General features: G+C 50.1%; 1 protein-coding gene across 1 annotated transcript in view; it reads right to left on the reverse strand.

Moving 5' to 3' along the window:
• Window positions 1–1261: 1261 nt before the first annotated feature.
• Window positions 1262–17666, reverse strand: part of efr3a (EFR3 homolog A) — a 69027-nt gene continuing 52622 nt past the window's right edge. Inside the window, exons 15-23 of the mRNA XM_084480443.1 lie at window positions 16347–16508; window positions 14634–14765; window positions 14396–14463; window positions 13898–14025; window positions 7458–7543; window positions 6891–6939; window positions 6645–6748; window positions 6507–6556; window positions 1262–6032 (exon numbers count right to left, since the gene is read on the reverse strand). Of these exons, the coding sequence (XP_084336569.1) occupies window positions 5927–6032; window positions 6507–6556; window positions 6645–6748; window positions 6891–6939; window positions 7458–7543; window positions 13898–14025; window positions 14396–14463; window positions 14634–14765; window positions 16347–16508 (885 nt within the window). The 3' untranslated portion in view covers window positions 1262–5926. The remainder of the gene's footprint in view (window positions 6033–6506; window positions 6557–6644; window positions 6749–6890; window positions 6940–7457; window positions 7544–13897; window positions 14026–14395; window positions 14464–14633; window positions 14766–16346; window positions 16509–17666) is intronic.

Below are 17666 nucleotides of genomic sequence, written 5' to 3' on the forward strand. Positions count from 1 at the left end.
TGACCTCTCTGACCTCTTGTGTGTCTTCAGTGAGGAGAGCGGGGAGGTGAGGCCGCGACCTCCCGCCAGACCCCCGCCCTCCAGACCCCCGCCTCCCCCCTCCACCCCACCCCCTCCTCCTCACCTGGTCGCTGCTGCCTCCAGCGGGGAAACCTCCAGGCCCCAGAGACCCCCGACGTCTGGAGGGACTCGACCCCACAACCACCAGCCCATCAGACCCTTCAGACCCAGCCCCGGGCCCCCGGAGAGACCGGGGCCCCCGGAGAGACCAGACCCCCCCCCGGCAGAGGAGGAGGAGGAGGAGGAGGGGGGCGAGGAGGAGGAGGAGGAGGAGGAAGAGGAAGAGAATAAAAGATGAAGGTGAAGGTTCTCTTCAGCAGTGGTGGACAATCCTTGGGTTTGTCAAAGTAAAAGTCCTGCCATGTTTCCCCATGCGCTCAGCCTAGGTGCAGTTGTTAACGCGTCGATTTCAAAATAAGTGTTTCAAGTTAATAAATTGTTAAACGACTGTAGTGATTTTACTTTGGGGTGGGGAGGGGGGTGTTAATGAGCAGTATCTCTGGGTATAGCGGTATATCTTTGTCCCCCTCATAAACACACCGAGCTGTGTCTCCATGTCAACACTGTTAATCCAATCAGCCGTCCAAAACAGCTTGAATTGTTTGATCTTTCCCACGTGTAAATGTACTGTTCTTGCAATTATTGTACAATAAAATTGAAAAACGGGAATTTAGGAACATTTTGAAAAGTATTGATTTTCTACCCAGTGATTTCAAATCAAAACCATCACTAGGATGATGGACTAAAGACGTACGTCAGGAGAGCAGCCTGGTCCCGTAGAGACACGGTAAGTCTGACATGATGGTGGCGGTGTACAAACACACATCAGATACACGGAAGAGGAGAGATTCTCCTCCTCCGTCTGCTGCGTACGGAGAGAGCTGTCGGCACAGCCACCCCGCGACCCCCGGCCAGGAATAGACTCGCAGCAGGAAGATGAGCAGCTTCTACTGAGGTTTCTTACAGAACTAGAAGGTTCCACTCACTATCACACGGTGACTTCAACTTCAATTATTTATCCATTATTTATACATAATGTGTGATTTATACATTTCCACACTATTTTATTTTGGGAGTAACTTATTCAGAATCTAGTAAATATTAGTTATTTTGCAGTTGACGTTTGATAAACATGAGGTTTGTCACACTGTGACCACATTGCTGTAAGAAACAGGAAACAGGGACGGGTTTGATAGAAAGATTTGACTTTATTTGATTTCAGATACATTCGTGTTGATGCAGAATTCACAGCGGAACAGAGCGTTGAAATCACCATCGATCGTCCTAAACATGTTATACACTTTGTCCAATCGTGCGACAAATAACAAACCATGGAGCCACCAAACCAATCACACCGTTTACAATCGATCTACACACTGCTGGTGCCCACCAGTACAGCACTGGGGGTCGTACTGGGCCGCTCCCAGTGGACTACTTTGAATTGGCAAATTGAAAAGCGTACAGTCCGAGCATTGCATCATTGAGGCGTGAACAAGTGAATCAGAACTAGCTTTAAAAAAAAAGAAAAGATCTTGCATCAAACAAAGAGTTCAGATCCTCCACACTGAAACACGCACCTTGAAACAGATTGAGACTCAACATTATTCCGATTGCTGAATACAATAAAAATACACACAATGAATTGTTCTACTAAACAGACCTATCACGAACACGAAGAACAGGGAGTAGAAGTCTAGTTCCCCAAGTCCCTAAACACCAGTACCTTCTCCCCTCTCCAGGTCAGACCTGGGGTTCCTCTTGACTAGTTCTTAACTAGTACTACTAAGTTGTCCACACAGAACCAGAACCATTATTGAGGCAGTGAGTCGTATCTGTGCTAATTCACCGGTCTCCAGTAATCTCTCCAGAACCTCCGTAAGGTACGTGCTAAGACTGGATGTCTAATGGATCATCACGTTGGAGCAGTATTGTGCATATATATATATGTATATATATAGTACGGTGGTATGGAACGAGAGATCACGATATTGCTGCTGTACGTAACACTGTCCGTAAAATGACACAACGTAGCGACGGGAACTCATCTAAGTCCTCAGAGTACCAGAAACACAACGGTCAAAGTGCACTAAATCATTCACAATTTCCGATATTTATTCACCTTTATTAGTTGGTATTTGTCGCTGTATTTTTTGTTTGCTATCAATCTCTAATCTACATCTAGCACAGCTGAGTGGTAATATAATCCAACCTATGAGCCGCTTGCCAACGTTAGCTAGCCGCTAGCTAGCCGTTAGCCTGTGCTTTTGCAAGAGAAAATCAATTGCCGGGTTCTGTGTATCCTGGTAGAGTCTCCACTGAGCAGACCGAGCGCGAGGTGTGAACTCAAAACACTCGTTAGTATTCAGCGTTGCGCTGTTGTCGCCGAAGGCTGAATATCTTAGCACCCGCCGTGAAATCAAAATAAGAGCATGTGTTTTTCTGTCAGATCTAAATCTATTTATCACAGCCGGGGATTCCACACAGCAGACCGGGCTTTCCACAGAGGACCTTTAAGAGGTGAATCGGCCCCGTTTAATGAAGCCTCATGGGCCAATCATAGCCGAGCGAGGCTAGTGGCCGACCAATCAAAGCGGAGGTTCCCTGGGAACGGACCCGACAAGCTGTGCTGATCGCGGGTCGCTTAGGGAGCTATAGGGAGGTGTTTTGAAGCCCCCGTTTGAGGAGATTCCAGGGCCTGTTGTGTGTGTTTCACAGCTACATGATCTGATAAGAACTAATGCAGGGTTTGTAAATCACAAGTCGTACTGGATGAACTACTACACAAGCACACGCGACGAACAAGCCAACAGAGAGGACTGAGCTCTCTTCATATTAAAAGTATTTTGGCTGGTCTCAATGTTCCAAAAGGACGCCAGCACTGCTGATGATTTTCAAGGTTAGAGCGAACCTGTGCTTTGTTCTACACTCCAGAAACGACCCGCCTGCCGATGTCTGGCAGGCGGGTCGACGACGAACACGGCTATACAAAAATAGAACATAGAACTCTTATAGAACGCTGTATTCACGTGGCAAACCACATTTGAACCTTCGGCCGAAACAAAAGCGCAAAAACACATTTAAAGGATGTACCATCACCAACTGTAAATATGTTAACTAGGTTGATTATTTAAGTCCATAGTGGATAGAACTGGTGAAAACACACTACAGCGCCCCCTAGGGGTTTGTCTGGCTAGTGGATTCCCTAGCATCACATAACGCATGGGTTCCTAGAACACAATGTTACATCATCTTATCACAGTTGGAATAAAATACAGCGAAAATCTATCTGAAATACAGTCCGGTCTCCCCCTCTGCCTTCTCATCCTGTTACACACGACAAACTTACACATAGAGCCAATAGAAACTTTCCATACCTTCCTGGTGACTCAACGGCCAATAAAAACCCTCATCTCATCAAGTCGACCAATAGCAAACCTTGCCCAAATTTCTATATTTGCCAACCAGACGCCAACAGAAACCTTTCACCCTTTCTTGTCTACCTGGATGTGCCCCAACATTTCCACATTCTGTTTCCTGTCATCTTCTGTATCTACATAGACTCCTCCCACCGCGTCTCGCCGCGAGACCGGACTGAACCGGATTAAGCCGGCCTCGGTTCAACTACAAAACGCACACTTTGAACTGGATCAGCTGCTGAGATCTAACCAACGCCACGAGAAGCCACGACTAGAGGAACATGGGTAACACACACACACAAACAGACATACATACACACACACACACACACACACACACACACACACACACGTTTCGTTGACAGTGTGAGACCAGACGGTTTCTCCTATTCCACAGGCACAGCTTCACATGCACAGATAGCGCTCAGCATGAGGGATTATAAAGGTACTTCCTGCTGGTGTGCGTGTGTATGTGTGTGTGTGTGTGTGTGAGTGTGTCTTGTACACAACACTTAAGAGAGAACACAACTAAAGCTGGCATTCTTTGGCAATGAAAGTGTTTTGGTGTCAGGAAGGAACACACACACACACACACACACACACACACACACACACACACACACACACACACACACACACACACACACACACACACACACACACACACACACACACACACACACACACACACACACACACACACACAGCCTTGATGCAGATAAAATGCATCAAGGCGACTCCAAGATGACGCAGGAGACTCAGACACAGCGAGCACGACTCCAGATCAGTCTACGCGCGTCAGGGAGCGTGGAGGGGAACGTGCGCTGGGATTATACCGTAGGGGCACGACTGACAGTAGTACCTGGTTCAGGGACGACTGCGGAGGGAAATGGAACGTGATTGGCTGGGAGAAATGCTTGGTTCTGATTGGGTACCGTACCGGTAGGGCTGGTTCTGAATTACATGGGGGGGGGGGGGGATTCAAACCCGCACACGTTTTCAGCTCTGTATTAAAAGGTAGTTTGAATATCTGGGTTTTCTGCCTCTAGTGCACTATTGCTTAATCGGAAGCAGTATTCCTATGAGTAATATACAATAATATCAATACTATACACACACGCCTCTCTCTTGAACATAGTGGCTGTATTCTCCCAAAGTGCAGGCCCTGCCAAACGCTGTTAATATAGGACACGTTTATATAAAACCGTATTGTTCTCTCACAAAACCCACCATTATATTATGATACACTTTAATACCCACAATGCATCACAAGTACCGTTTTGCATCGGTTGATGCATCCGTTAGTCGACAACATGGCTGCCTCTCACTGGCGGTTTCCTCGTACTACTGTACGCTAGTTTTAGTTTTTAATTGTAGGCAGCTATCGTTAGCCATGGCATAGCTGATGCTTCATATCAATAATAATAATAATATTAATACAAAACACAGTGAATCCTTACTTTCACATCATCAGATGCTGGTTAGAGTATGTGTAAATATTTAATCTTCATCCAAACCATTTTGCCATTTTTGCTGTTTATATTTTGTGGCACGATTAGCAAGCTAGCAATAGCGTAGCCTAGCGGCACCTCATTCAGTACACTGTGGTTTTAACCGCCTGATAGCATGGGGGCTACATGCTGGGAGGAGACTCTAGCTCGGGGATGGGACACTCGGAGCCTGAGGAGGCCTCGGGGTGTGGAGGGCTGAGAGCCCAGGTCTCACTGGAGATATGAACCTGTCGCCTCTCCTGAAAGAGATACGGATCTGTTGGTTCTCCGTCCCCGAGGAAGACCACAACGCTTATTCAAGACTTTCTCACAGAATCTTTTAAAACCAATCGGGGCACAGAGCGAGAGAGAGAGAGAGAGAGAGAGAGAGAGAGAATGCTGAAGAGCGATGTTGATGAAGTTTAATTGAAGGGAAACGTGAGGCTCCTTGAGGCCGGCAGAGGTACTGCAGCTCAAAGCGGCGTCCGGACCCACGCGGCGCTAGCTAGCATACATTAGCAGTACGTGAAGACCACGGCATGAACTGATCCTATTTATACTATGTACAAGACGTGCTCACACTCGGAGAACCTTCTGGTCCAACTCCCCACGGTGGGTTGTGTCTGTGTGTGACTGACAGGAGGTTAGGCTGTGAACCGGTGCTGATGAGGGCCTGATCATTTCACAGCCTTTTAAGTGTTAAACAGGTTGTTAAAAGTAACAAGTTTGTGATTTAAGAAACCAACCCCCCCCCCCCCCCAGACGGTACCTGTGGTGAGAGGTGTGGGGGGGTCAGAGTCCTGGTGCTTTACAACGCATCCCATTAGATCCGATTAATTAAGACCTTGTGCTTCCCCACCGACCCCCCCTCTAAAGGCTCTACAACGTTCAGTCTGGAGGGTTCCTTCTAGAAGTTTTCTTGACAGGTTCTAGACGGCTCCGACTGTGTGTGCGCCCTGGTCAGTAGACGCACAGGTCGGGGAACTTCATCTCGTAGACCGGGACCGACTGGTGCTGGGGGTGGCCGGCCGAGACGGACACCACGCCGGACGGGCTGGGGGGGGGCCTGCTCACACAACACAGCGTTAGCGTTAGCACGGAGCCTGCTCACACAACACAGCGTTAGCATTAGCACGGGGTCCGCTCACACAACACAGCGTTAGCATTAGCACGGGGCCCGCTCACACAACACAGTGTTAGCGTTAGCACGGAGCCCGCTCACGCAACACAGTGTTAGCGTTAGCACGGAGCCCGCTCACACAACACAGTGTTAGCGTTAGCACAGAGCCTGCTCACACAACACAGTGTTAGCGTTGGCACGGAGCCCGCTCACACAACACAGTGTTAGCGTTATAGATGTACACTGTGTTATTATTGTTAGCATTAGCATGTAGCCTGATGTACACATGTTACACTGCCTTAACATATTAATATACATTAGCATTGGTATTGTAATTAGCAAATATTCCAGTTCCATGCAGTTTCTGCCATTAAATCACCCAACTTTGGTCGACTTGTAAATCAAGACGGTATAACTCACCGAATGGTCAGCTCAAAGATCTGGGCCAGTCTGTCGTGCAGCATGTTGGCCTGGGAGAGATGGGGAACACAGAGCCAGTTAGCCTGGTGACCCTGCATTGGAAGGAGAGCCTGCAGCTCAGATCTCTAGGGCCGCTACCTTGGACTCGCAGTGGGCCGCGATCTCCTCAAACGGAGCCTTCTGGAACTTCTCGATCACCTGACGCCTCTTCTCCCGCTCCTGCTCCTCCAGGCCCGTGGTGTCTGCAACCAATCAGAAACACTTATCTGGTGCCTCCACCGATCAGAATGTTTTTTTAACCCGAAGCCGAACCAATAAGAACACCAATCAGAGACCCTGTTAGCTGGACCAATCAGAAGAAACGAGGACCAGCATGAACCTCACCTATGGCCTTCTTCAAGGTCTCGAAGGTGATCTCCTCGGCCAGCTGGGACTGCAGGAAACACAAAGATTAGCTTCCTCCTGTGGCATGACCCCGGCCCAGCACAGAGACAGACGGCTGTCCGGCTGGAGCCCAGAACGAGAGGAGAGCTTCAGTCTGACGCGCTGAGACCAGGACAGAGCAGATGGCTACTGACCACACGGCCAGGGGAAGGGTTACAGGACGCCCCGGGAGTCAGAGTATCCAGAAGATACCAGGAGGGTGGAGGTGACTGACCTGATGGGGAGGGTGGAGGTGACTGACCTGAAGGGGAGGGTGGAGGTGGGGGGAGGGTGGAGGTGACTGACCTGAAGGGGAGGGTGGAGGTGGGGGGAGGGTGGAGGTGACTGACCTGAAGGGGAGGGTGGAGGGTGAGGGGAGGGTGGAGGTGACTGACCTGAAGGGGAGGGTGGAGGTGGGGGGAGGGTGGAGGTGACTGACCTGATGGGGAGGGTGGAGGTGGGGGGAGGGTGGAGGTGACTGACCTGAAGGGGAGGGTGGAGGGTGAGGGGAGGGTGGTGCTTACTGACCTGATCAGGGAGGTTGTTGGGCAGGATGTCCACCTGCAGGGAGATGGTGTCCACAACGCTCTTCCTCCTGGTCAGGCGGTCTTCATCTGGGTGGGGAACACAGAGCGGTCAGCCAGGGCGTCCAACCGCCTACCGTCTCACCAGCTAGCAGACGCTACTAACCAAAGAGGCTCTCAAGGACACCTGCCGTTCAGGAGCAGGGAAGAACCGATGCAGAGACATTAAGGGCGGCAGTATCTCAGGAGGTGGAGCGAGTTGGGCTGGGAACCTGAAGGTTCTTAGTTCGATCCCCGGCTCCTCCTAGATAATTAAGGTGTCCCAAGGAGTCAAGACGCCTCACCCCGACTGCTCCTGACGAGCTGGTTGTCGCTGTGCGTGGTTTACACCGCCGTGGGTGTGTGAATGAGTGTGGGAATGGGTGAATGTTAGGCAATATTGTAAAGCACAGTGGGACGAATCCAACCCGATTCCTGGTGTCCAGTACGACCTGTGCTTACATAATTGGTGGCTGCAGGAGCTTGGCAACGCAGGATGGCCAAGCTCGCTATTACAGTGAGGTCAAAGAGCATCAGACACCATCCTAGTGTCCGGACACTTCTGCTCTGCTCCCGGTCCTCCTACCCACCACTACCTCGACACCTCTCCTCACCCTGCTTTGACACTCTGAATCTAGACTCCGTGGGAGAGGGGAGTGAGGGGAGTCTGTGTGAGGTACCAGTGGCATCTAGCAGGAGAGACCCGGAGAAGCACAGAATAATACTACCAGAGCCATGCCATACGTCTCATGCAAGAGCTGGGAGAAAGACTGTGGGAAACATGTAGTCTTTATTGTGACATACTATTTTAATTTAGACAATTTTGTTTTGAATTTGAATTTACTGAACATCCCATGACCTAATGTTTGTTTACCATTTGTATTTGTCATGTTATTGCTTTGATTTGTCCTCTATGTTGAATGTGAAAAAATAATAATATTTAAACACTAAACGACTGAGTCGGCCAGCTTTAGTTTGTCACTCAGGGAGGGGGGCTGGGGGGGAGGGGGGGGGGGGCACTGTGGACACGCCCCTGTCAGAGAGTCATGGGCCCCTGCACCGCGGCGAGAAGGGGAACCGAGGAAGGTACATTCTCTGGTCCTCGGTGTGCTGTTTGTGTGCGCGTGAGTGAGTCACACACAAGGTCCGTCTCTGACTCACCCGCCCAGAACGTAGCGGAGATGAATAGCATGCTAGCACCGCCGCCGCCACCGCCTGCTAGCGTTCATTATGCAAGTCATAGCTCCGCCGCGATAGCGCTGCATTAGCCTAGCGTTGGCGCCACGCAAGCGGAAAGGTTAGAGAGCGTTAGGATCTTTCATGTCTTCCCCATCAAGGGTTTGTTAAAGACCCCCCTCCTCCTGGTGAGACGTGGAGGGCTCGTAAAGGGAGTATGGAGGAGGAGGAGGACGCACTCTCCGCCTCCGGCTCCTGCTCTCTCTCCCTCAGTTAATAATCACTGCGCCGGCTGCGGCGCCAAGCAGCGGCGAGCCCCCCCACGGGGCAGCTGGTGGCTGTGAGTGTTCGATCGCAGACGGCTGGGTACCAGACTGTGGTACCAGGGGGTCCTGGAGACAGGGAGGGGGTCCTGGAGACAGGGAGGGGGTCCGGGAGACAGGGAGGGGGTCCTGGAGACAGGGAGGGGGGCTGGGAGACAGGGAGGGGGGCTGGGAGACAGGGAGGGGGTCCTGCAGACAGGGAGGGGGTCCGGGAGACAGAGAGGGGGTCCGGGAGACAGAGAGGGGGTCTTGGTGGAGGTAACGACAGACCCCGCATGATAACATTTCAGAGCGTTGGCAATAGGGATGGGTCAGAATATTCGATTATTCGATTATTCGTTCTTGAGGGTCAAAGTCGATTTTTAACATTTAGACCGTTAACATTTTTTCCCATTCAAATAAACAAGAATTAACGGACGGAACTAATGTTGGTTCTGTAGCACTATTACAACACAAACACTGATCACTGTTAAAGTTTTTTTTTTGTTGCGTTTATCATTTAAAAAGGTGCAGTCAGTCAGTTTAAAGTTTAAAGAGCTTTTATCCAAGTCTGAGGAACGGCGTAGCGATGCGTCCGCCCTGGATGAGGGAGAGGGAGACTGAAGTCTGAGCCTCAAAGTGTTTCTGTTTGCTCGGGTCAAGGCCCGCTCTTTATAAACACACCGCACGCTGTTCTCCGCCGAGACGAGGCGTCGGGACCCCGGGTCGTACCCGACGCTCAGGCTGAGCGGCAGCTGCTCCGAACGGAGTCGGCAGCCAGGGGTCAAGGGTCATAGCAACGTCACCATGGCAACAGATGAATGTGTTGCCCGGCCCCTGGAACAACAGGGCTAATTAAATGAACAATAATTAAAAAAAAGGAATAAAAGAGCCAGGAGAGGACACTAGCTTAATTAATGACACCGCTGCTCGTTCATCAGAAATGACAAACGAGCATCAATTAACACATCGGGCGGGGCTTGGGGGGGGAGCAGCTAAATCTGAATATGCTAATTGGCACAACCTATTATAGCCTATAATTAATGCAGCGCTTATCTCAAAGTCAAAAGGTGCCATAGGTACGATTCAAGAGCTGCGATTTCAGTGCAGTTTGTTAGAAATGCAACAGCCATTCGCTAGCAGTGAGTCAAACGCTCTGAAAATATGTCTTTTTTGTTTCCAGCTGTGTCTGCCTCTGCAGGAACCAGTTTCCATTTAAGGTCATTTCTGACCTGGCGTCAGTCCAGGACACCTTTAGCCCCCCCGCTACACAAAACAATATCACACGCCTCCTCCCTATATTACAGGGGACCCCAATAACTACAGGGGTCTGAAACCTCCACCCAGCTTCACTCTTGTTCTCTCTCTGGAAGAAATGCGTCAGGAGGTGGTCAGAGTTCACCTAGACCATGCATAGCCTTACCCCCCGCACCCATTGTATGTTGTACGTCCTGGCACTTAATGTACACACTTATTGTATGTTGTACGTCCTGGCACTTAATGTACACACTTGTTGTATGTTGTACGCCCTTGCACTTAAAAAAAAATAGTACTAAGCATTGCGTAGCATCTTATCCTAGCTCTCTTTAGTACTTAGCATTGTGTAGCATCTTATCCTAGCTATCTTTGTTGTATATGTGGAATGGCTTAACCTAGCGGTCCAAGTGCTCGGCACTTGGTTCTATGAACATCCTTACTGCACCGACAGAGATACATTGTTGTTCCTCTTTCTTCTGACAAATGTACTTATTGTAAGTCGCTTTGGATAAAAGCGTCTGCTTAAAGCCACGAGGGGCTCACCGTCGGGGTGAACCCCCAGCATGTGTCTGTGGACACGCAGGGTATCTGTGTGACCCATTAGAGGCTCCAGTGTTCCTGGCCTTTCACAACTACTGGGTCGGTCTCAGGAGTCGGTGCTTCACGACGGCCCGAGACGGCGGCTGATTGGACCGACATGGTCTCTGTGGAAACAAGACCTTGGGCAATGACAGGGTTGCTGGTTGGAATCCCCACAGGGAGCTCGGAGGAGGTTGAACTCGCCTGTTTACATCACCGTTGTTGATCGTATATTTATACTGTGGTTTGTATTGCTGATTGTTTTTACGTCGTTGAGGTTTTTATTATAAATTGCATTTCATACCAATTTGTGCTGCTGTCACACCTTAATTTACCCCCAGGGAGGGATAAAGTATTTATCCATTCATCTCTCTCCCCTCTCTCTCTCTCTCTCTCACCCTACCTCCCTCCCACCCGCTCTCTCCCTCCCTCTCTGTAAAGTGCAGATGTGCCTTTGTGCAGGATAACTGGTCTTGCATCAACGTGTGTGTGTGTGTGTGTGTGTGTGTGTGTGTGTGTGTGTGTGTGTGTGTGTGTGTGTGTGTGTGTGTTCTACTGCAAATGTGAATCCTGTGAATCCCTATTATATATAATTACTAGCATTCAGTTATATTTCTGAAATACGGTTCAATTAAAATCCCATCTACTTTTTAAATTGTGGTCCAAGAACCATTTGGTCACCATGTAGGGTTCACTACCCCGTCTGAAAACCACAAGTCATATCTACAGTAACCCACATGACACCTAGTTCTGATTGGATGAAAGGATAGGAGGAAAGGATACGAAAGGAGCCTATCATCTTATTCCAGTGTCTATAATCTTAACCCAGTGTCTATAATCTTTATCCAGACTCTAATCTTAATCCAGTGCCTACAATCTTAATCCAGAGTCTATAATCTTAATCTATGCAGACAATACACTTACAATAGACACAGTTGTACATATGCATCGTGTACTTACCACAACAAAAACATCCATAGGCAGGCAGTTAAGAGAAATATGTTTAAATTGTATACAATTATATCACAGATAGCCTTTAACTACAGGCTAATGAGCTACATGCCAACACAACACACATCACGCTAGCACAACAGGAGCACATACTAGAGGGGTTGCAGGTTCTATTCCCTGCATGGCTCAAAAACAAACAGACCAGCGACTGTGTGTGTGTCGGGAGGAGGCTCCGTCCTGCTCGCCCGCTCTCTGGCTCTCCCTGATTACAATCTGTACGACGCGAGCACGAGACGTGTTCGCACGCAGCAGGTACACGGAAGAGCAGACCGTCCGATTCACGTCGTGAATAGCTGCTTGACGCAAAGGTCATCGCAGTAGTCGAGTTCTTCATGTCTCTTCAGATAGCTGGAAAGACATGAACACCACCCCCCCCCCCCCCCCCCCGCCCCCCCCCCTCTCTGTCCCCATCCAGCCCAGAGGACCGGAGACGAGGGGGTTTGGCCGGGGTGGAGCTGCCTGTCGCCAGGTACCTCAAAGAGATCAAAGCGCCGCTTATAATAAGCCGGTGATGACAGACTCTAAATGCCATTCAGGGCTATCTGAAGCTGTTCCATCAGACGAACCTCCGGCACTGATCCCACACGTGAGGAGGCCCTCTCTAACGGCGACTCCTGACAGATCGGTCATCAATCAGCTGGAAACCCTCTGGGGCCACTTCAGAGAGATACCCAAGTACAGGGCCAAGGGGCTCCACTGACGCCACAGCGGCGGAGGTGGAGGTGTGGCTGGGGGAAGCGGGGGATGGGGGTTACATACTGGGGGAGGTCATTGGGCTTTATTGATGAGGGACAGATCCTCTACAGGGGATGGATTCTACACAGTGATCAGAGACCTATTGATAAAGGGAGAGCTCCCATTGCATCAGACATATCTATTGATGCAGTACAGTTATTTTATGGTGGATAACGGTAGAGACTCTACCTATTGATCAGAAACATCTGTCGATAAAGAACAGTTCTTTTGTTTGATAAGGAGAGTTCTTCTACACAGAGACTCATTGACAGGACAGTTCTTCTACGCCAGACAATGAGAGTTATTCTACGTTGATCACAGGGGCCTATTGATAAGCTGGGGATCAGGTGATTGGTTACCTTTTGATGACTGTTTGCACTTGTGAAGAATCTTGCCTACCGTGTACAGGACTGGTTTGACAGGAGAAGGTAAACGTGTTAATACTGTGTTACAGCAATTCCTTCCCTGATATACTCTGTGTATCCTTCAAATGCAAATATTAGTTGAAGGATACAAGAATCTGTACAGGTAGTCAGAAAGACATGGAAGGCTGCTGTTATTTTCCCCGCCTTCAAACACAAATATTGAATCACTGTAAAAATCCACAATGTATTATTTTAGTTTGAAGGGTTGATCGGTAACAAGCTCCAGGCAGTGTTCCAGGACTTCCTGGTGATGATCCTGGTCTGAGTGGCCTCGTGCCGTCACTGCACAGCCGGAGTTTCTACTTTAAAGAGGCCTCTGATCAGGCCTCCTGAAACGGCTTTCAGTCGTGTTTACACGTCATTCATTTCAGCTGAAAAAATATGATTTCAAAATTGGATTTCCTCAGAGAAATCCCATGAGAGGCAGAAAGTGAAATGATAAGAAATCCTTGAAGAGGACTTCAAAAGTGGTCTCCTCTTCCTTCGCCGTAAACAAATTAAGCTCTTTCAAGAGATAGGACAACAACTTCAAAATAATGTTCTTTAGATGATGAATAGCACTCCTACGTTGTAAAGTTGTTTCAGTAAGAGGAAAATGCAGAAGAACACTAAGTTGTGCCTCTACTTAACCACCAGGTATGATGTTTATAAGCCATTAAAAGCCATTTGAAATGGCTTTTAAAAGTGTGCGGTGTCCACCCGGACGCATGATGGCTAGAGCATCCTACCAGCCTACCCATTTGGTCCAGTCCACTGGGAAGGCCGGGAGGTTGATCTTTTAATGGATAATCAACATCACAACATGTGGTCAAATAAGGGACCCTTTAACGACGTTTCAGTCAAACTGCGAGTGCGTACGCAGTGACAGTAACGGCCCGGTCCACCCCACGGGGAGCTGAGGTCCGCCGGTCGAGTCTCACCTGTGACCTGGGGGACGTAGGAGATGGAGAGCCGGTCCACACTGTACCCCGGTCCCGCCAGACACTCGGCCATGTCCAGCGTCTGGAAGTACAGGCTCCGGTCCTCCTTGTCCAGAGAGTCCGGGAGGCTGGGGAGACACGGCGTTTCCATAGTGACCAAACATCCTCTCCACCCCATGGAATACACTTCCTTCATTCAGCCATTTAGCCGACACCTTTAGTCCAAAGTGACATGGTGAATTGAGATGAATGGGTCTTCATGAGGAGCAGGTAGGGGTTAGGGCATCATACACTAAGATGCCTACAGGGTAGGCTGCAGACATTGGGGATCGAACCGGGAACCTTTTTGGCTGAGAGTCAAACCCCTAGCCCCTACCCTGCCCTTATAAAGTGCTGTATTCAATATCTGAGAAGATCTCTCTGAAAGACGGCGGTGGATACGGTGGTAGTGAAGCTACCAATGCTAGTCATGAACGTGAGACTAGGAGGAGGACTTACGGACACTTGTCTTTGAAGATGTGTTCGGGGAGGAGATGCGGGGCGTCCAGGCTCCTCAGCTCCACCACCTGGAGAGGGAGGAGATCAGCTTATACTATAGCTCATCAATATACAGAAGCTAACAGCGACATGCTAGCAATGTGCCTTGCTATTGTGCGGCAGAAGCCAACAGTGTCACGCTAGCGCTGTCCCTTGCTCATGTGCTGCAGAAGCTAAAAGCGTCATGCTAGCGCCGTACCTTGCTAACGTGCTGGCAGAAGGACGGGTTGGCGATCATCTGGCTCAGGAAGTTGAGGTAGGCCGCCACCAGAGCCATGATACCACAGCGAATCACCATGGGCATGTTCTCTTCATTGGCCAGCGCCATGTCCTGCAGGAGCCAATGACAATGCCACCGTCTCATCAATGTGCAGAAGTCATAATACCAACATCTAAAATCTCCTTTGGTCAAAAAAATAAAAATAACTTTATTTCTTCGTTCACTAAAAACAAACAAAAACAAGACAATATTAAGAGCGTTACTCATCCATGGCACATTAAGGGTGCCACTCAGACGGTTCCATTATAAACAGAAATGAAAACATTCAATTGACCGTAACATTTGTTTACGGTCTCTGATGATTGGAATAGTTTTGTGACTTTGAACGATGTCTTTGTCAGATCTGTTCTGGTGGAGCGCAGGAGAACCCTGGAGAAGACAGCAGGAGATACAGCCTTCTCCAGAGTGGAGAGGGGCGAGGAGGGGAGGAGGGGAGAGGAGGAGAGGAATAGGAGGAGAGATGAGGAGGAGGAGAGATGAGAAGAATATGTTAAGAGATGAGGAGAGTGGAGAGGAGGCGGAGGAGGAATAGGATAAGAGCTGAGGAGAGGAGGAGGAGAGGAATAGGATAAGAAATGAGGAGGAGAGTGGAAAGGAGAGGAGGAGGAGAGGAGGGGAGAGGAGATGAGGAGGAGAGGAATAGGTTAAGAGAAGAGGAGGAGAGTGGAGAGGAAATGAGGAGGAGGAGAGGGGACACTGGGATGACCTTCCGACGACCTTTGACCTGAGAGTGTGAATACAGACCGGTCTCCTCACACTCCTCACATCGCTAACAGACTGGGGAGCGAGCGGCGATCATTTTAACCAGCAAGAGGAAGCTGACGAGGAAGAGGCTGTCCGTCTGTCTGTCTGTGACATTTACTAACTGATAGATACCTGCTGTGAGAGGAACCTGAACAGCTGGGCCATGTGTTTTTGTGTGTTCTTGTCGGGGTGTGTGCTATGCCTGTTGTTATTTTTTTATTTTTGTGTGTTGGTGTGTGTGTCTGTGGGGTCTTAACGGCGTCGTCTGCGTGTGTCGGTGCCTCCCATCCTAAATCCTTCTGTTCGTCATTCGGTCCCAGCAGGGGGTCCAAAGCAGGCAGGTCCTTAATGTCATCTGCCATCATTAAGGACCCGCAGTCAAATGAAAAGTTCCTCATGTTTTTATTTTTGTGAATTAGAGAAGAAAGAAAAACACAAAAGAGCAATCATCGCCTGAGTCCTCAGAACCAGAACTTTACTTCAAGTCTCTTTGTTATGTAATCCCACTTTGAGTTGTTCATCCCTCAACCGTACAAACAACTCTTTATATTTACTTTAGGGGATTTGGCTGACGCTTTTATCCAAAGCGACTTACAACCATTCATACACACATTGACACACCGACGGTGGAGTCTACCACGGAAGGCGACAGCCGGCTCGTCAGGAGCAGTCGGGATGAGGCGTCTCGCTCAGGGACACACTCGACACTCAAAGAGGAGCCGGGGATCGAAGCGGCAACGTTCCGGTTACCAGCCAACCCGCTCCACCTCCTGAGCTACTGCCGCTCAAACTTTGAGTTGTTCATCCTCTTCCTCAGTACAAAACCACAACCTGAAAGGGAGGAATGTTTGCCCTGCTGCCCCTGACCCCTGACCCCCCCGGCGGTACCTGCAGAGCGATGGCCAGCCTGATGAGGTCGATGACCACCTCCTCGTTGGCCAGCTCGATGGTGAGCACGGCCAGCGTGGTGAACAGCAGCTCGTAGTTCTTGTGGACGTTGTCCTCCTCCTTGGAGCCCAGGTAGATGTGGCGGTACAGCTGCTGGCCATGCTGAGGGGGAGCAGGAGGAGGAGAGAGGAGGAGGAGGTAAAGGATGATGAGGAGGAGGAGGCAGGAGGAGGCAGGAGGAGACCGGAGGAGAGGAGGAAGAGGAGGAGAGATGAGGAGGAGAAAGATGAGGAGGAGGAGGAAAGAAGAAAAACAGAGAGGAGGGGACAGATAAGCAGAGAACAAGAAAAGATTATAAATGATGTTTTGACAGTTATTTCTGTGGGGTACCAGAAGTACAAATATTATACAAAACAATTTTGAACCATTTATAAAGACAAGACGAAAGTATGAACCACCCTGGACCGATCCCCCAGTGAGGAGAAGGAGCGGGAGAAGGACGGGGGAGCAGGAGGAGGAAGAGGAGCAGCAGGAGGAGGAGGAGAAGCAGGAGCAGCGGAAGGAGCAGCAGGAGGAGGAGCAAGATTAGACCGTTCTCCATGGAGTGACGCATGGCCGCCATGAAGGACGATTATGTATTCCCGTCCCTCCGGGGCGAAACACCCGGGGCCTCACGCCCTCGCCGTGAGGAGCTTGGCGCTCCGGAGGTGGAGAAGCCTCTGATCTCCTCCGTCAACGCAGAGGGGGGCCGCCGCCGCCGCCGCCACCGCCGCCACCGCCGCCACCGCCGCCACCGCCGCCACCGCCGCCACCGCCGCCACCGCCGCCCATCAACGCCTCCCTGCGGCTGCTTCCCACGGCTGACGGCGCATCTAATGAACCCTGAAGTCGTTCCGGATGCAGACGACTGGCCGCTATTCATCGATAATTAACCTAATGAGTGGCCGCTAATGACGGCGGCCGGCGGGAGAGGTGTGCCGAACGCGGCGAGGTGGAGGACCGACCACAGAAGCGGGAGGAGACGAGACCCACAGAGTCCTGGTCCTCACGCCGAGACGAGATGGTAACCAATGGCAACCAGGGCGCATTGTGAGGTGGGGACGGCGGTTAGCATCGGCTAGGGGTACTTCTGCCGGCGTTAACTAGGAGTTAACTAGGAGCTAACTAGCAGACATCAGGTGGAGATTACTGTAGCTAACCAGGAGCTCACTAGTAGACACCAGGTGAAGCTAACCAGGAACAAAGCACAGATTATCATGGATAGCTGCGGTAAAGATCTGGCCATCGGTTCTGTCTACGGTTCCAGGGAGCTGCCCAGTA

Source organism: Micromesistius poutassou (genome assembly GCF_964030765.1).
Source record: "Micromesistius poutassou genome assembly, chromosome: 16".
In the NCBI taxonomy this organism is placed as follows: domain Eukaryota; kingdom Metazoa; phylum Chordata; class Actinopteri; order Gadiformes; family Gadidae; genus Micromesistius; species Micromesistius poutassou.